We start from the raw sequence: 20,111 nt of genomic DNA, 5'->3' as shown, positions 1-20,111 counted from the left end.
AGGAGGATATAGGGGCCTTGATGCAGGAGCTACCCGGCGGGTTGTGCCAGAGCCTGTATATGGACATGAATACCACAATCAAAGACACAGCGTAATGTAATATGCTTGGCCCAGTTCTGGAGGGAACCATGAAAGGATGAAGCCAAAGGATCTGCTCCCTCTTTCCACTACTTTAACCCACTCAGGGTTTGTGGCTTCCTGACAGCGTGGGCTGCGCCTTCCGTTATTCACCTTCAAAAAGTGGATGGGAGGTCGGGCTGGGGGTTGGCGGAGGCACAGAGGGAGACTATGGAGACTACAGTCTGGTGTCTGGGAGCTGGAGACAGAAACAGAGGGTAATGGGGTCACCAAAAGGCCTCCATTCCAGCCTCGAGTTTTATTTCCTCCATCCATCCCGTCTGCGAATAGCCACCAAGCATCGCCTGCGTCAATGGTGATTTGGTGGTCAGACAGACCAGGGCCCTCCCTGGAACACAGATATTCTGGTGAGGAAAGCCAATGTCCTGACAAGTGCTATGAAGAAAAATGCCAGCGGGGGTGGTTGAAAGTGCCTAGGGGACCATGCGTGGGCCACTCTGAGAAGACAGCATTTAAGCTAAGGCCCAAAGGTCAAATGACACAAAGAAAGAGCTTAAAGAAAGGCTTTCTGGACAGAGGGCCAGCAGGTGCAAAGGCCCTGAGGTGGAAACAAGCTTCACCTGGGGAGACAGACAGTGCGAGGAGCTAAGGCTAGCAGGTAGCCAAGGACCACGTCAGGTAGGGCCTCGTAGGTCAAGTAAGAGGTCTGGATGTTATGCTAAGTGGTATGGGGACTCATTGAACAAAAGGAGTTATGTGTCTGATTTACGCTTTTCAACAGATGAGTACGGTCTGACAGATCACAAAGCAAATAAGCCACTCCTGGAATTTTCTATTAAAATGTTTCATTCTAATAGATTTTCCATTTTTAAAACCCAAGAGCACTCATGGCTTCTTTAGTATTAAAATGTATACCAGTAACATTAGCAGGAATCTACCAGAATGAGAGAAGTATGGAGGAGGCAGGATGGTAGCCAGCTGGCCCTGGTGCCCCCAAACTCATCTCCACAATCTGGAGCCGAATTCCTGAGCCATCTGGTGTCTGTGCCTGGCTCCTCAACCCTGATCCAGAGAGAGGATAGTTAAATGCCTGAGGGCCTTCATCCTCTGCCCTGTGCTAAAAGGCCATCCTTTCAGCCTCTGCAGCCCAGGGCACTCTAGGCACCACCAGAGCAAAAACCTGATGGGGTGTCAAGGGAAAATGTCTCTGTAACACCTTTCCCCTGTGATCCCAGGACTGCCGTAACAGGAAGGAAGAGGCCAGTAAATCCAGCTTGAGTTTACAGCCCACACCTTTCCAAGCATTTGCTCACAACTGACAGGGAGTCCAGGGACTGGCAGGCACAAGAGAAAAGAGCTCCTATTCGATTCCTCCCTTCCCTTTTCTTTAACCCCTCTGCAATCATTCTGTGGTGGTTGAAGATATATTTGAGCTTCATTCAAGGTCTGGCAAGCTTTACTGGTAACACAATCCTACCTGATCAAGGCAAGTGTTTGCTTACCATGAGAAGAGTGAAGAAATTGCCTTAGAAACAAAATCTGTCTTGATACCCTAGCTGCAGTCTGTCTTAGTAAACACAGGATATAAACAACGCAATCACTTCCAATATTGAGGCAACCAATCAAGTACCTTAAACATCTTGGGACCAAAAAAAGATTTTTTAAAAAATCAAGTTGATCCAATCAATTCAAAGGTTTAAGAATCAGCAGAGCCAAGAATGGGAAAAAAGGAAAAAGGGTCAGAAGCAAAATGACCACCAGCTGCTCCTGAGATATCAGATCTATTTGCTTTTTCTAAGAGACTAAAAGACAACAGAAGCATAGAGAATGGAGCAGGGAGGGAAACACTTGGCATTCATGACTCCAACTGGAAACCATCCAGTTATTGCTTCTAAAACTGTTTCAATCAGAATACACCATTTATTTTTTAGACTGCTTACTCAAAAAAATCAGGATATGGCCAACAGAAAGGAACTCAAGATTCCTGGAGTCCAACTTCACTGACAAAGAACCATGTCCAGAAGTTCTCAGGTAATGGCAGGAGGGGAACCTAGGTCTCCTTCCTTGAGTTCCCTGTCAGCCTCCACTATGTACTTTTATATTATAGAGTAACATCACACTAGAGAAAAACAGAACTAGATAGGAAGTCTCCTACAATGCCATCTTCACACTGCAAATATGATTCATATTTTGTTATCTTTATTGTATACTTAGAGGGCCCCCCAACATGTTATAATCATATTGAACTAATGTTCTTTCCAATACACAGGTCCATCACATTATCATTAATGCAATCAAGGTTAAAAAAAAAGAACACTGCTATGATACCAAGTATAAGTGACATCACCTGAACTGATCTTACCATCTTTTTAAAGGACTATGTTTCAAGACAAGTTCAACTCTCTTACCAAGATGCAGCAACAATATACAACAGCACCTATTATTAGGGCACGGAATTCAGACTCTTCACATGGAGTGTTTAAAACAGAACTCTCCAGAGGCCCTGGGACATATGAATCAAGCTCTTAACCTCAGATCCGTTCTGTTTACCTACCTGGTGCATCAGGTACTTGAAGAGGAATGAAAGGATCAGACACGCTTAGGAGTGGGAGGCTAGAATCCACAGTCTGCCCACCCTTCCTCTTTTCAGCTGGAGTTGGAGGGGAAGGAGAGGTAAGAAAAAAGAGAGAAAGAGAGAAAAGCAGAAAACATCAAATAAATCTAGATGAATTTAACCCCTATTAACCCGACAACTCAAATTACAGAGGTAAGCCTAAACTCAGAGGCAGAATACAGCGGATGAGTGGATACAACCAGCATAACAGCAAAGAATCTACAGGACATACAACCTGGTCCTTGTGACATACTATGAGATGCAATTAATGATCAAACCTGGGCATGCATGCATCTGAAATTCCACTTCTCCCTTGGATACTACAGTCTAAGGTGACCTGTTTCAGAATTCCTACAGGAATTATTGTCCATACACATTTGGGAGCATAAATAAGAGCATGTGCATATAGTTACAGGTTGAGTATCCCTTATTTGAAATGCTTGGGTCAGAAAATGTTTCAGATGCACTTTTTTGGATTCTGGAATACCTACACATATACAATGAGATATCCTGGGGATGGGACCTAATTCTAAACATGAAATTCATTTGTTTCATATACACTTTATACACATAGCCCAAACATAATTTTTTTTGAGAAAGATTTTTGCTATGGGGCATGTGCACGCACCAGACAGACCAAGACAGACAGAAAGACAGGAAGTGAGAAATCACCCCTGAGAGGTGACTGCCACGGCGCAATCCCTTCTCCTCCATTCTTCTCTCAGGATCTTGGACATGTACACACACATGCCCAATGTGAGTTCTCAAGTCACCAGGTCCAGGACTTGAACTGTGGTTGACTATGTGAGAGTCCAGCAATGTAACCACTACACCATCTGTTGGTCTCTCATGAAATTTTTTGTAGACATGATTGCATGGAAGAATCTGGGCATGCATGAAAAAGATCCATTGCAGCAAATGGGTGCTGGGAGGGTCTTTTATTTCCTTGGAGAAGCTAAATAAATGGTGTCTTGTGTGCCTACATTTCGACTTCAACCCATCACATAAGGTCAGAGGTGAAATTTTCCAGTTAATCAGCAGTCAAAAACTTTTGAATTTTGCAGCATTTCAGATTTTAGATTTTTGGATTAAGAATGCTTGGTCTGTATTTCCAATGTACCTATTACCCTCTTGGAGTCTTTTAGAAGTAAGTCCTATAATATCACCATACTGTCTAACATAGTGACAAGCAGACACAAAGCGGCAGAAAGAGACTTCTTGCTTACTTCAAGGGTAGACAAGCCCTAACTTCTAGTCTATAGCTAACGTACAACTGACATTCATTCTGTATTTGGCAAGTTATAGACTGTGGAAATCTATACACCCTATGGAACATCAGAGCTTCAAGACATTATAGAATTCTTTATTGCAGTTTTCTTTTTTATTTTTTCAGAAAAGAAAAGGAAGGTCAAAAGTTAAGAGACTAGTCAGATGGACACCAACAGAGTGAGGATATGAATGAACCCAGGGCTCTTGGTTCCTTTGTCAGTATTTAGGGTTTTTTCCTTCATTAATTAATATCTTATTTTGCTTTGCTTTTCTTCTTTTTTAAAAAAAAAAAAGTTGGGGGGTGAGATTTTTGCTAAGGGAGTGTGCACTTGACAGAGAGACAGAGAGAGACAGAGAGACAGAAAGCGAGAAATCACCCCTAGGGGGGAATGCCCAAACTGCAATCCCTTCTCCTCCATTCTCCTCTCAGGATTTTGGGCATGCACACACATGTGCCCAGAGTGAGTTCTAAGCCACTTGGTCCAGGACTGGAACCGTGGTTGACTGCGCGGGAGTCCAGCGATGTAACCATTACGTCATCTGTGCTGGTTCCTATTCTGCTTTTCTTTAATGTGGGCTTTAAAAAAAGTTTTATCTTAAAATAATTATAGGCTCACAGGAAGTTTGTGTGCACAGAGCTTAATGAAGTGTGCAATTGGTCCCCCAATGGTGATACATAAACTATGGTGGATCATCGCTGACACAGGCACAATGCCATTACACAGTCCACTCGGTTTCCACCAGGTTTCACATGCGCCCATTTGGTGTGCATGTGCATGTGCGTGTGTGTGTGTGTGTGTGTGTGTGTGTGTGTGTGTGTGGTTCTATTTTTTTGCTTTAAAATTCAGTGCCCAAGGGCCAGCAGATGGTATAGTGGTTAGGTTGCTCGACTCCCACATGTTTGACCACGGTTCGAGCCTCAGACCCGGTGGCTTGAAAATTATGTCAGGTGTGTATCAGGCAGGCCCAGGATCCCAGGAGAAGAATGGCAACAGGATTTTGACATGGCCATTCCCCCCTGGGGGGTGATTTCTTACTTTCCCTCTCACTGTCTCTGTCTTTTTCTCCAGCAAATGCACACGCCCTATGGTAAAAAACCTCCAAAAAAAAAGTAAAAAACAAGACTCAGTGCCCACTCACCTATACCTCTATCTTCATTACTGCCATAGCTGTCCTGCAGGTAGGACCCCCAACTGCAGCGCTCTGCTGAGATCCAGCACTCTGCTCTCTTCTCCCTCCACCTCGCCCCAATCACATCCCCCCATCTCCTTTCAGATTTCTGCTTGTCTGTCTCTGGACATTGCTCTTCCCTCTTGCTCAATACCTGCGGAATCTCTCCTTCTCAACCTGAGTGGGAGCGGGTTGAATCTGGAAGAGACGAGGCCTAGCATCCCTTCCACTAATACTCTTGGCCTGGGCCACCAGATGTGGGGCATTCCCCTTCAACTCTGAGCCTCAGCCTTCCATCTGTGAAATGGGCTTGCGCAGTCCACATGCTGGGCATGTATGGGCATTACTGATGGCCGCTGTCTGGGTACTTGGCTCTAATCTCTCCCTCATTTTGTCTCTGACGCTGCCTGCCTCTGTCTCTTGGTATTTCCCTCCACCTCTGCCTGTAGTATGAGGAAAATCATAAAATCTGGGGTCTGTGGGTAGTTAGAAAGAGATGGGTGAGTTTCTCACCCCACCCCTCCCAGCCCCTATTTCAGGTCTCCCCTAGCTGCTGGCTGACTTAGCCACTTCTTCCCCAGCTTCCCTCCTCCTGGTGGCCCAGCTCCAGTGTCCCCTGCCCAGTGTCTCTTGGATAGACCCTGCCACTATCATGGTAGCCACCTATGCTGCCCCGGTGCCAGCTCCCAGGGCCAACAACATGCAGTTGGAGATGCACAACAATATGGAAGACAAAGGTGGGATTGCTGGGTGGACCAGCAGGCCTCCCAGTCCCCCAGAACCTGGTTCCATCTCTCACACCCTGGCTTCAAAGACAGGCAACACCAGCCTCCATCCCAGAGGCCCCTAATATGTGAGAATGAGCACCCCAGACCTGACGTGTAGCAGGAGGTGGCACATGTGGGGTGCACCCTACCTCAGGTGTGCAGGAGCCCCCACCTCCAGCTCAGCCAGGTAAGCAGGAGGCAGCAGCAACAGGGCCAGACCAGGGTGCTGATGTCCAGACGTGGCAGAAGGGAAAGGGATGTGGGGGCCCATAATACCCAAATAACTCCAAATACCAATGAGACATATTAGATATGGTTCAAGCTCCATAAAACTCCAGTTTTTCCCTTATGAGAGAATCACATATATTAGAAAGCACTCTCAATAGAAAATGCAATTCTCAAAGGCTGAGGTAGAGGAGGAGGAAAGATGGAAGAATATGTGCCTGTGAAAAAACCTTACTGGATATTATAATTAGCCTCTTCCCTACTACTGCACCTGTTTGAAAATAACTGCTAGGGAGCCATCAGGTAGCATGGTGGCCAAGGCACTGGACTCCTACATAGCTGACTGCAGTTCAAGTCTCAGACCCAGGGGCTTGAAATTTATACCAGGTGGTGTGAGTGAGCATGTGCAAAATCCCAGGAGGAGAATGGAGAAGGGACTGCAGCATAGCCACTCCCCCGGGGGGGCGAGGGGGGGTGAGTTCTCACTTTCTTTCTCATTGTCTGTCTCTCCAGTGAGCATACATGCCCTATGGCGAAAACCTGAAAAAAGAAAATAACTTATATTGAGACAAAAACTCATAGCCTTAAATGTTTAAGAAATATGTATGTATATATCTACATATTTTATTGCTAGAGGGTGCATGCGCTTTCCAGAAAGAGAAAAAAGAGGGATATGGAGAAGGGGAGAGAGACACTGAAAAAGCATTCCCCAATTGGGTGTGGCCACACCACAATCCCTTTTCCTTTGTTTGTCCATCCTGTCAGGATCTGGGTCACACAAACATGCCTGGCATGTTTTTCAAGCCACCAGGGCCAGGACCCTTACTGTGGTCAGTCATGTGGACTACAGCTCCTAACGCACAGAGCTTAACCACTGTACTAACAGGCCAGCCCCTAAAGTTAGTTTTTCATAAAAAGAATTAGAAATAATTTTACTATGTGTTCCTCTTGATGTTGCCAAACAAACCTAAGGAAATAGGGCAATACAAATCAAAAAGACAAACGCAAAAGTTAAGGAATAAGACAGAAGCAGCCCAGTCACTGGTACAGTGGTAACACAGAGGCCAATCACCTGTTCGGATCCCCGGATCGGCCTGAAAACTTGCCAGGGGTGTGCACTTGTGGGGGCCCCAGGATCCGGAGGAGGTAGGGAGCTGGGGAAAGGGGATCATGGTATGATAAGACCAGAATGAGAGTCTTGCTTTTCGCTCATGCATGAGCATGCACTCTCTATTATTAAAAAAAAAAAAAAAAAGAAAAAGACAGAAGATTGTAAAGATAATAAAACAAACCTCTAGCTTAGATTACTAAAATGACTTTCTAGGAAAAGATAATCACTAAATTAGCCTCATTACGAGGTGGAAAGCCCAAGAGGAGACTCATTAAGTCAGAGGATCGACATCTCAGCTCTGCCACTTGTTAGCAAATGACCCAGGAAAAGAGGTGCCACAGCTGCCTCAACTGTACGCAGTGGGGTAGGGGATAACATCCCAAATTCAAAGGGTGTTTAGAGGGTCGACAGGACTGTACTCCTGGAATACAAATGGCAAACTGGGGAAAACATTTGCAATACATGATATATGAAGAGCTCATACAAATCAATAAGGAAAAAATAATAAACACATGACATCAAAGCAGACAAAGTACACAAACAATTCAAATCCCCAAAGAAATGAAAACAGCAGTAAACAATGTCCTCTGTTGATAGCTTCTAGGCTGCATTGGTGGGGAAATGTCAGGGAAAGTAATTCTCGTTCATTGTTGACGGAAACAAATTTGTATAGTCTTCTTGGAGGGCATTTTGAAACTATGTGTGAAAAGGTGTAAAATATATATACCTTTTGATCTAGCATATTAATTCCTAGATGTTATCTTAAAGAAATTGTGAAGGATATAAACCAAAATTTAGCAACCTAAATATTCATAAAAAGGGATGATTTAATAAATGTTACCATTCTTCCATTAAAAATCATGTTATACCTTAATATTTACTCACAAGGAAAACTAATAATTACCATTGAACATTACAAAGCAAGTAACTAGACCATAGAAAGCCCTTCAGTAATAACCTATAGCATAGACAGCACAGGCTTAGTGGTCACGATGTAATTAAAACATACCTATGTAACTTTTGGTTAAAGAAGAAACTGAAACTTCAGTTTAAAAACACCGTATAGCAAAAATCTTAAAAAAAAAAAAAATCCCCCAAAACAAAAACATCCTGAAACAGAGGCCAGCAGGTGAAGTGGTGTACAAATGGAGTGCTGAACTCTCCCACGGCCTACCGTGATTCAAGTCCTGGACCCCAGTAGCTTGAAAATCACACCAGGGGTGTGTGTGTGTGTGTGTGTGTGTGTGTGTGTGTGTGCCCAAAATCCTGAGAGGAGAATGGAAGAGAAGGGACTGTGGTATTGCCACCCCCCCCTCCCCCCGAGTGGTGATTTCTCACTTTCCCTCTCTCTGTTTCTGTCTCTCCAACAAGCATAGGCACCATATGGCAAAAACCTAAAAATAAAGAAATAGATAAAAAAAATTTCTTTTAAATCCAAAAACAATGAGTATAAGACCATGACACATCAAATATTATGAAATAACAGCCAAAGTTCTAATCAGAAATAAATATAAGAGGTTAGAAAAATTAATACGTCTATAAGAAAATAGGCAGAAGGGATCAGCAGTTAGCATAATGGCTATGTCGCTGGACTCCCATGTAGTCGACCGTGATTTGAGTCCTGGACCTGGCGGCTTAAACTCACGCCGGGCGCGTGTGCATGCGTGCCCAAGATCCTGAGAGGAGAATAGAGAAGAAGGGATTGCAGCGTGGCCATCGCCCCTGGGAGGTGATTTCTTGCTTTCTGTCTCTCTGTCTCTCTGTCTTTCTGGCGAGCGCACGTGCCCTATAGCGAAAACCTCTCCAAAAAACAAAAAAAATTAAAAAAGAGGTACTTGGTAAAATACATTAGGATTATCCACTTAAAGGAATTTAGTGTACATATTTTAAAAATTGTATTTCAGGAGCTTCTTTATTGATGTGGGGAAAATGTTCCAGATTTATTAAGGAAGAAAATTAAGTTTAAAAGTATGGCTGTAAAGATGTATAACAGAGTCTTAAGCTGAGGCCTAAAATTGTACAAAATTGTGGTCACAAATATTTTAATGAGGGAAACCTATAACATCATTATATTCAAAAGATTATCTGTGACTAGAAAGGTTAAATGCCATTAATAGATATCAAGATGGTATCCCTGTGCTATTTCTTAGTGGGATATGAAGGATTTTAATTTTTTTCAATATATTCGGTTGTCAGAAAAGTCATGATGTATTTTTGCATAGAAAAAAATATGTCATGAATTTTCCAACAATGTGGAAATCTATCTTTATATGATATATATCTTATTAATAAAGGATATTTGTCTTTTGCTGCTCTTATAATTTTTTTAAAAAAATTTAAAAGCCTCACTTACAAAAACTCCTCGTTATGGGCCAGCAGGTGGTATGGTGATTAAGGCATCTGGATCCCACATGGTTGACTGTGCAGTTCAAGTCCACGACCTGGAGACTTGAAAAACACACTGGGCACATGTGCTCAAAATTCTAAGAGAAGTTTGGAAGAGAAAGGATTCCAGCATGCCATCCCTCTACAGGATGCTTACTCACTTTTTCTTTTCCTCTTATTCCTTTGTCTCTCCCCAGTTAGCGCCTGCGCCCTAGGGCAAATTAAAAAACAAAACAAAACAAAAAACCTCCATGTCCCTGAAAGGATGCTGACACAAAAACACAGCTTCGTAGTCTCAGATATAAGACAGAATGTTTACTTCTTAGAATTCTTCAAGTCATTGAAAAGAAGTTAAGTAACTCTAAGAGATTAACAGAGTAATGTTTCTCAAATTTAGAAATAATTGGTTTAAGGGGCAGCCCTGCAGCACAGTGGTTAAGTACTATGTGTAGCAGACCAGATCCTACATGGCTGACCACAGTTCAAATCATGGCCCCAGCAGTCTAGAAAACACACCAGGCATGTGTGCATGCACGCCTCTAAATCCCGATGAATGGAGAAATGGAGGAAAAAGGACTACGGCGTGCCCATGCCCCATGGGGGTTGCTTTCTCTCTCTCTCCTAAGTGAGCACATATGCCCTTGGCAATAAAAAAAAAAAAAGGTAAGAAAAATACTTGCATTAGAACATGTCTATGGACTAGAGAGGACAAGTCCTGCACATACTGTAGGTCATCCCGCCACCTTAATTCAAAGTTATTCTTTTTGAAAGAAGAGCTTTTGAATGAAGGGAAACCCAAGTTACCACCAGGGTTTGGCATTCACCGGCATGTTAGAGTGTGAAAACAGCACGGAGTGGGGTGCAGACAGTGTGAGAGTAACAACGGCAAGCCTGCGTTACAGGTGTTGGCAATACTAACCGGTTCCAGAAGAAAATGAGGAAGTGGCAAAAGCATCACTTTGAGTTGACTGAAAGCCTGGGATTAAACTCTCGGCTGAGCCTCCGAGCTTCTCAGGTTGTTTGCCTGGAGGGACAAAACACCACTCAGTTCATCCTAGCAGAATCCTATGATGCACACACTTGGTGGAGGCGAATGACACCCTGTAAACTGACTTATACACTCAACGCCTTTCACTGTATTAGGGCGACACCTCGGCTATTCATAGGTCCTCGTCTAGGCATTGCAATCACTGCAAGAACAGCTGAGAAATGGAAAGAAGCTGTTAATCAAGAGAAACCAGCTTTGCAAGATGAAAAATTCTGAAGATCAGTTGCACAACAGTGAATGTACCTAACAATAATGAACTGTACACTTAAAAATGGTTCAGATGGGGGCTAGCAGGTGGCGTGGAGGTTAAGGTGCTGGATCACACAGCTGACTGCACAGTTCAAGTCCCACACTTGGCAGCTTGAAAAATCACGTGGGGCATGTGTGTAGGCAATGCCTAAAAGTCCCAAGAAGAGAATGGGAGAGAAGGAATTATGGCACAGCCATCCCCTCTGACAAGTGCATGCACTCAATAAAAAAAAAAAAAACTAAACTAAAAAAAAAAAACCAAAAACCAAAACAAAAACAAAAGCCTAATAAAAAACTAGATGTTGATTATTTCCCCACAATAAAAAAAAAAGTTTAAATAAATACATATAAAAGTACCAGAAAAGAAAGTGCACAGAGCTAAAGCCCTAAAATAAAGGGACATTATTTAGAGCAGAATGCGTCCAGCTTTCAGTTGAAGTCTATTTACTATTATATAATTCTAATGAGCCTGATGATCTGTTTTCCATGTTGGAAACAGTTTAGGAAAGCAAATGAGAAAAGGAAGTGCTAGAGATGGCAGTAGAGAGAAGCTATGAGGGACAGGCATAATGATAGCAGCTTAATGTGAACGCTGACAGCTGAGCAGTTAGAAGAGAGCCAGGAAATGATTAAAAATAGAATGAAAAGCTTAGGGGTTAGTTAATTAGGCACAAAAATACTAATATTCAATAGGTCATGAAGGTATTTCCATTTACAGTTCACAACAGTAACTGGCACGGATACCAATGAAACCAAGTTTTCAGGACCAGAAGCTGACGTGATGGTTATGGCACTGGACTCCCACATGGCCGACTGTGGTTCAAGTCTCAGATCCAGCAGCTTGAAACTCAGGCCGGGCATGTGTGTGTGTGTATGCCCCAAATCCCAAAAGGAGAGTGAAGGAGAAGGGACTGCAGCATGGCCATCCTCCCTAAGGGGTGATTTCTCGCTTTCTGTCTCTCTGATGAGTATACACACCCTATACCAAAAATCTCTCTTAAAAAACAAAACAAATCCCTGAGTTTTCAAAGTTAAATCCTGGCCTGCCTATGGTGGCACATGGGTAGCACCACCACTCAGAAGGTGAAAGGTATAAGGCAGGCCTTGAGTACGGTTCCTCGGCCAGTCTGAACACATGGGCACTGCTGTGTGCCTATAATCTTAGCTAACCGGGAGTCTGGGCAGGAGGATCACAATACAGCAAGATGCTATCTAGAATATCTATTTTGTCTCTCTCCCTCTCTTTCTTGGCCAAAAGTCATATCAATCACTTAATTCTGATTGTTCTTCTATCACATACTCCATTCTATATTGCTGGTGGACAAGAATGACATATTTAAAACTGTGAATTATAGAATTTCCCTATGGAGTATTTGTTTTCCAAAGTGTGTGTGTGTGTCTGTCCTGCCTTCCAAAGTACACTATATTTTGGGCAGAAATGCTTCTTCTATTATTTGCTCTCCTTTCTATGGTTGGTCAACAGTAAAACAGAACTCTGAGCACAGTGAAAGACTCAGTGTCCCCATGAGAGCACCTGCTCATGGACAAGCAGTCCCTGTGTCCAGGGACAGTAAGCCCACTAATGATGAGGGACCCATCCTAGGAGTAACCATGCTCAACATGATAATGTGCTGAATCTTTCCTAAAAGCTTCTTCTCTAAGGTTCACATTCTTTTTGCTCATACCCAGAACAGGTCAGGGGTTCCTGAAGATGAAAAGCCTTCAGGGTTCTGGTAAAAATAAAAATCAATTTGTATGCATACTTTGGCACTACGCCTTTGAGGTAGAGGTCTGAGCCTATAGTTCCCTATGCATACCCTTCTACAATTAAGTTTCACTCTAATGCTGAAGTATTTCTCAGCATGAATAATTTACAACTGAGACTTACAAAAGGGGCTAGATGGTGGTGCCATGGTAAAAAGCAATGCTCAGAGCATTGCTTCCATGTGGGAAGGTTGCCAGTTCACCTCCAGAGGTCTTCCTGAGTACATTAGGGGTATGTGTTTACCTATGATCTGAGGCTGACTGAATCTGGAGATGAATTGTAGTATCAAGACCCTCTTGGGGATGCTGTCTCTCGGTCTCTGTCTATGCCATGGAATGAACTAACAAAATAATTTAAAAAAACAAAACAGAACCACATAAAAGACATAACCTACTCACCTTCCCCCAGCTTGGCAAAATCCTTATTTAGCAGTTCTTCAGCTGTGAGTTTGGAGAAGTTGTCATCATCGAAAGGATTCCACGTAGAGCCTTCTGAAGGATTATAAACATTTTGTTGGGAGGTCCGAGGAGAGCCTGATGGAGTGGTGGTTGCAGACCTGGGTAGGTTCCCACCCCCACGAAACAAAGAAACATATAAAAATTGAACAAAATAGAAAGGGTCAATCTTTTTTCTCTCTGCTTCAGGATCAAATTCTCTTCTGAATCAAGCCATCATTTTCTATGGTGTGTTCCTATAAGGGCTTTTCACAATAATTGTTCACTTTCTGCCAACTCCCCTTCCACGTGAAATGAATGTCTCCTTTCCTTCATGAGTCACTACCTCCCACAACTTCTTTAATATCTTGCTCAGTTTTTCAGTCTTGTCCATAAGGCTTTCCAGTTAAGGATCCCAAGGTGGCCTGTTCTTAGGCTTGTGTGTCCTGTGTTGACCACCATAACATCTACAATAACACTGCAGGAGACTGGACTGAGGACTCCTGGGGCTGCTTCCAAACCCTCAGGATCTGACATGTGTAGAATTAAGGACCACCATTCAGAGCCACTATCATAGTTAGAGGGAAATAAAGACATTTACCACTATTTTGTGCTTCTACTTAGTATTACCAAATTTCCTTCTGAAGTCTCTCTTGACTTAAAGATTTTTCCCTTAAGAGTGTACAGTTCTGGGACCAGCAGTTAGCATAATGGCTATGTCGCTGGACTCCCACGTAGTCGACTGTGGTTCGTGTCTCGGACCCGGTGGCTTAAAAACTCACGCCGGGCGCATGTGTGTGTGTGTGTGTGCCCAAGATCCCGAGAGGAGAATGGAGGAGAAGGGATTGCGGCGTGACCATCCCCCCTGGGGGGTGATTTCTCACTTTCTGTCTCTCTGTCTCTCTCTGTCTGTCTGGCAAGCGTACGCGTCCTATAGCGAAAACCTCTCAAAAAAAAAAAAAAAAAGAGTGTATGGTTCTAAGGAAGCTGGAGGTCTGAAATTGCATTGATTCAACAAATACTCATCAAGGCCTACTTTATGTCAGACAGAGAGCCAGTCATTGGGTTACAAAGGCTGATGAAGACATGGCCCTTGTCTGGGAGTACTCACAGGCGAAGTCTGCCAGACATGTAAATAATGAATGATAATGTAATATCATGTGATACATGCCCAAAAAAAAGGTCCTGAAAAAAAGATACATCACACCAGAGGAAAGGTCAAAGGAAAGTAAGCTCTGACATGGATCTTAGAGCAATGAGTGTTTTCTAGGTGGGTAAGCAGGAGAGTAGCAGTCCTAGGAAAAGGCATGAATGAGGGGCTCCTGAGATGGAGGGAGGCAAGCCCACCTGTGCACTACGACAGGCCTCGCTATGTAACCAGCAGGTTCAGGTATCCCTATAGGGGTGGAACATTTTCAGCATGGACAGATATAGTAACAGTAACAGTTAAAAAAAACCAAAACTTCGTAGGGCTGATTCCATGGCTTAGTGGAATCTTCATGAAAGCTGGATCCCACATGGCCAATCATGGTTCAAATCTTGGCCCTGGTGGCTTGGAAAACATAACAGGCACATGTGCATGTGTGCCCAAAATTCCTTCAGGATGGAGAGATGAAGGAGAAGGGTTTGCGGCATGGCCACATCCCATGCTGTGTGTGTGGGGTGTGTGTGTGTGTGTGCGTGTGTGTGTGTGTGTGTGTGTGCTTTCTCTTTCTTCCTCTCTCCTTCAGTCTCTCTGTTTCTCTGGTGAGTACATATATTTTCTGGCAATTAAAAATAAGCAAATAAAAAACAACAGACATCTGTGGAATATGGGGTGGATGACAGAATGAAAATAGAGGACTAAATAAAAACCTTAAGATTAGTACAGTACATGCACTATAGGCAAATTCCCAGTTTATTATTAAACACACAGACGCATTACACACTACTAGATATACAACATACACATCTACGTACTTATGTATAGAATCTCACAATAACGGCCTAGGGTAGACCTTGCTCATGAAGGTTTAAAAAAAAAAACAAAAACAAAGGGGAAGCCCCACATACTTGGACTTATTGAGACTGGCCTCAGCTGCAGCTGCCTGGAGCAGCTGGGTTGATTTGCTGGCAGGGACCCCAAAGACTGCACTGTGGGTGACATCACTGAGAATCCGTCTGTGCCCAGCACGTTGGGTTTTTGGGGATGATGGAGGAGTGAGAGATCCAACTTTCTGCCCTTGGACGGCAGGAGGTGGAGTTGTCTGGACCTTTGGCTGTTGTCTTACTGGGGCTTGAATCTGCTAGGAAGAGATGAAAAATGTTTTATTAAAAAAAAAAATTAAACAGGTAAGCATAACAACAATAATGCCACATAAGAACTAACATGAGACTCAAATGGCTAAGTTTGTCAATAATATCCAGAAAGAAAAAAACAACCTGAGTTGTACCTTCAAGAGTAATACGGACGCAGTATTCGCCTGGTACTTTCATCAGCCATAAGCCGGGTAACCATATGTAATTCAGCCCAGAGCCCAAGACTGTTAGAATAGCTTCTAAAGTGCTAGAATGTATCTTAAAGAACCACTTTCTGCTTCTGGGGTCACACAGGAACTTATTCAGAATGTTTCCAAAGGGCAGGAAGTAGGTCCTTCTATTACATAGTTAGAAGCCAATGAAGACACACCTCTGGCTAAAATGTATTATTCTATGAAGAGATCCCTGATTCTCTGTCATGGTCGAGACTATAGTCAGGGGTGAATCAGATATAATTCTATTATGCTCTAATAATAGCATAATATATCTTTTTCCTTTTGAGATTCTTGCTTTTCTGTTTTACTTTATCGATGGGATGGGTCTGTAAGATCCTATCTGTTGCAATCTAAGAAAACACACAGGAATGGTTTAGTGGAATTAACGTGTTCCAGTATTTAGTTTGGAAACGGCATTGAAGAATCAGTATAACAGAAAGGAAGAAAAAAACCTCTTTATGATGACTGAGCCAGTAACTCAAGGACTCTTGAGATGAAGGCCATTTCCAGAACACAGGTCAAATGTAGTACCACAGAACAACAAACACGAGGAACCATCCTTGTGATGTGAGTGGTCCTGACACATAAGTCACATCAAGGAAAATAAGCAAATGAATGCTAAGGAAGCCACCTAACCCCACTCCTTAATTCTGTCAACCTAGAGATAAAATGCCTTAGAGTAGTCAATGTCCCAGGATTTTGCTACCTCTTCCCTCCAGTCCCTCATCTAAGGTTAGACTTGCTCCTCCAAGCTGTAGCTATGTTCCCAGTCCGTGTCCAGGAAGGCTGGTTGTGAAGGAGCTTAGGGAACTCAGAGCCTCCAGCTACGTGGGTCAGAAGCTCATAGCTTGGGATGTTGACTGTCCTCATACTGCCATCCAGACTTGGAAATTGTATCAGGCAGGCTATGCCCACGTGTCAGTATACCAGCTACTTTACCAGCAGGCTAGATGATACCATCTAAGGTTCTCATGTCAATCAAACTAAGGTGAGAAGCAGAGTATGTGAAGACCGAAGTTGCAGCTCTGCAACGACCTTCGGGGTAGAGCTGTACCTGTAACAACTGGCTGGACGCCAGCAGAGACAGGGACCACTGGGCCTGGAGGGCGGAACTAGGTTGACTTGTTTCATAAGACAATTAGTATTCTGGGACTCTATTTTGAAGAGCCCAAACTCCCAGGAGAACATAATCCCTTCCTCATGCTTCTGTCCCCCATGCAGAACCGTGAAGAGCAGAACTGTCAGGGACACCTTACTCTGTGGCAGCCATCTGCTCACCCAATGTGGTTCCGACCTGTTCAGCTACTCCTCACAACAACTTTGTCAGGCTAACAGTATTACTTCCACTTAGAATCAAAGAATGTGAGACTTCAAAAGGACCTTAGAGAACACCGACTCTGACTCCTTCACTTTAGAGAAGATGAGAGACCACAGACCACGAGGTTAAGCATTCATGTAAGGTCAAGAGGCTAACTGGGAGCAGACTCCTTATCTCTGGACAGCCAGTTAGGACCTTTTCTGCACCATGATGCCTCCTCATCCAAAGACAGGTTAGAAATGGGGAGGAGGGAGGGACAGACCACAAGAGGAAAAGAAAAAAGGAAGACTCAGGTGTCTATTTTGCTGAAGATATTTTTTTTAACACCACAAAATAAGTCATTAGAAAAGGTGTATAATCACAAGAAATGTAAGAATACAGAGAAGAGACTTGTATCACTCTAACATAATTCTTATCCTTCGGTGTCTTGCATTTTAATTTATTTTCAAGTACATACTTTTTCCATAATTTCTCAACTCTTTTAATACTACCTCATGAGCATTTTTTTCCATTCTATCTTACAGACTTTATAGCCATCACTTTTTTTGGGGAGAGATTTTCGCTATAGGGCGCGTGCACTCGCCAGACAGACAGAGACAGAGACAGAAAGCGAGAAATCACCCCGCAGGGGGATGGTCACGCCGCAATCCCTTCTCCTCCATTCTCCTCTCGGGATCTTGGGCACGCACGCACACGTGCCCGGCGTGAGTTGTAAGCCACCGGGTCCGGGACACGAACCGCGGTCGACTAGGTGGGAGTCCAGCGACATAGCCATTACGCTAACTGCTGGTTCCATATAGCCATCACTTTTAATGACTGGCACAGATAGGTTCCTGAACAATTGAGGTTGCTTCCATTCTTTGGGCTATTATTAATAAGACTGCAATAAACATCTAGGACATGGGGCCATTTCCCTTTGCCAGTTACTGCTTCAAGATGGCTGCAGGGTAATCTTCACATTCACTCACTGGCTTCTTGGGACGAACCCTGCCAAGAGTCAGCAGAGACAGGCAAGGGTCGAAGCCTGGAAGCTCGTTGGCTCCTGGCTGAAGCACCGTCTGCTCCCATTCCCTCTCGGTCCCCTAAACCAACCATCCTAGAACAAAGTGCTCAAAATGTTTTTACATCCAGGAAACATGGAGGAAGTTCACAATTCATTCTTAAAGGAGGGGACATCAAGGGATCCTCATAAGGACAGTCAGTAGCAGTATATCATCCCATCGCTCTGGAGGAGTAGTTGTACTTATTTTTCTCAAACATGGATCAGGATCTTTGTTCTTGCTCTAGCTCTTCTATTGTCAATCTGCAGGTCTTGAGCAACCACCTTCAAGTCTGGGCCTCATTTTCTATTTCACAAAATGAGGGCACTGGATTGGATAATTAAGATCCTTTCTAGCTACATCATGTAATAATTTTTTGACAACTTTTTTTTTTTTCATGAATAAGAGGAATTTTATCTCATTAAAAATACAGAGTTTGAGCCAGCAGGTGGTATAGTGGTTAAGGTGCTAGACTTCCACGTTGTTAATCAGAGTTCGAATTCTGGACCCTGTGACTTGAAACATGCTGGATGCGTGAGTGTATGTATGCTCAAAATAGAGGAAAAAGGAGAAGGGATTGTAGCATGGTCACCTCCCCTGGGGGGTGATTTTTCGCTTTCCATCTCTCTGGTGAGCATATGCACCCTATAGCAAAAAAATCTCTCTCTCTCTCAAACAAACAAACAAACAAACAACAAACAAACAAACAAAAACCAGAGAGTCAATGGGGTCAGCAGGTGGCATAGTGATTAAGGCACTGGATTCCCACATGGCTGACCATGGTTCGAGTCCCAAACCTGGCAGTTTGAAAATCACACCAGGATTGCACATGTGCCCAAAATCCCCAGAAGAGAATAGAGACAAAGGGACTGCAATGTGGCCATCCCTGCTGGGGGGTGATTTCTTACTTCCCCCCTCTCTGTCTCTGTCTCTCTCTGGTGAGCACATGTGCCCTATGCCAAAAACCTAAAAAAAAATTAATAATAAAAAAAAAAAAACCCTAAAAACAGAATCACTACAACTGTCTACCACACCTGTGGGAAGACTATGTTGCTTCACAAACAAAGTGTAAATGACACTGAACACACACTTAGCTGAGACTTAAAGAAGACAATCTATTTATGGCAGTGCTTCCTTTTGAAGGTATGTAGGTTTCTGGCTTAAGATGGGCGACAAAATTCTATTAGAAATCAATCCTCAGAAAGGTGGTTTCTTACTTTTCCTTCGCTCGTCTAGTAGTTGGACTTCCCTGGGAATAAGAGAGTAGCTGTGACACTCTATGGACTGGGTATATAAAATGCCTCCTTCTATCACTGTACCATGCTCTATCGCCATGGCTCAGAAAGATCTGAGTACAGAATAAAGACCAAAGCATAATGTGTCTGAATATGCAGAAACTGGAGGGGTAAATCTGAAAGGTTCCAAGGCTACACTCAGCAATATCTAAAACCAGACATGCCTCGTCATGGAACTGAAAGGATGGCCCACATGACTGGATGTCCCCTGAGAAGCTCGGGGGGCCCAGGGGGATGGTAGACTTAAATAATGTGGCAAGTAATATCATCCAAGAACAAACACACCTCTCAGGGTAAATGTGGGGTCCCATATGAGCCTCTAGAGACTGGAAAAGGCACAATGGATCAAAATGCCCCTTGAAGAAGGGACAGGGCCTAGCTCTAGGCCTACCTCAGTGTTTGCCTGTTCAATATTGACACTGATAGAAGCAATGGACAGCCCTTTCTGCCAGCCTGATTTCAGATAAATAAGAAGGATAAATAAGAATGTTCTTCATTGGTAGCCTGTATTAGCTTTTAAAAACCTCTCCCTTCTACAGAATACCTCATACTGTTCTTGGATAGATCAGAAAAGATGAAATATTTTAATCACTAGGTTGGGGAAGCAACTCAGCCCTCCAGAGAGGCCTCCATCTGCAGCCACTACCACCTCTCCCCCGCCCTTCCCCAGCCCTGCCTGCACGCTCGTCTTCTGCTCTGTGTGCAAAGTGCAGGCTGATTCTTACCGTGGGCTCCTGGGCAGGGGATGGCGGCGGGGCTGCTGCCGGCTGTGCCTGGGGCTGCTGTGCTGCTGCAGCCGCCCGTGGCTTTTTCTGGCAGGGGGCCCGCTG

At 43.7% G+C, this 20,111-nt stretch overlaps 1 protein-coding gene across 1 annotated transcript in view; it reads right to left on the bottom strand.

The window, feature by feature from the left end:
- LOC102496264 (AP2-associated protein kinase 1) overlaps positions 1-20,111 on the bottom strand; it is a 179,472-nt gene that overhangs the window by 14,767 nt on the left and 144,594 nt on the right. The window contains exons 13-17 of the mRNA XM_006151323.3: positions 20,007-20,071; positions 15,168-15,400; positions 13,080-13,237; positions 10,539-10,643; positions 2,633-2,728 (exon numbers count right to left, since the gene is read on the bottom strand). Of these exons, the coding sequence (XP_006151385.1) occupies positions 2,633-2,728; positions 10,539-10,643; positions 13,080-13,237; positions 15,168-15,400; positions 20,007-20,071 (657 nt within the window). The remainder of the gene's footprint in view (positions 1-2,632; positions 2,729-10,538; positions 10,644-13,079; positions 13,238-15,167; positions 15,401-20,006; positions 20,072-20,111) is intronic.

Source organism: Tupaia chinensis, unplaced genomic scaffold (assembly GCF_000334495.1).
Source record: "Tupaia chinensis unplaced genomic scaffold, TupChi_1.0 Scaffold000316_1, whole genome shotgun sequence".
In the NCBI taxonomy this organism is placed as follows: domain Eukaryota; kingdom Metazoa; phylum Chordata; class Mammalia; order Scandentia; family Tupaiidae; genus Tupaia; species Tupaia belangeri.
This window is presented reverse-complemented; position numbering and strand designations above follow the sequence as displayed.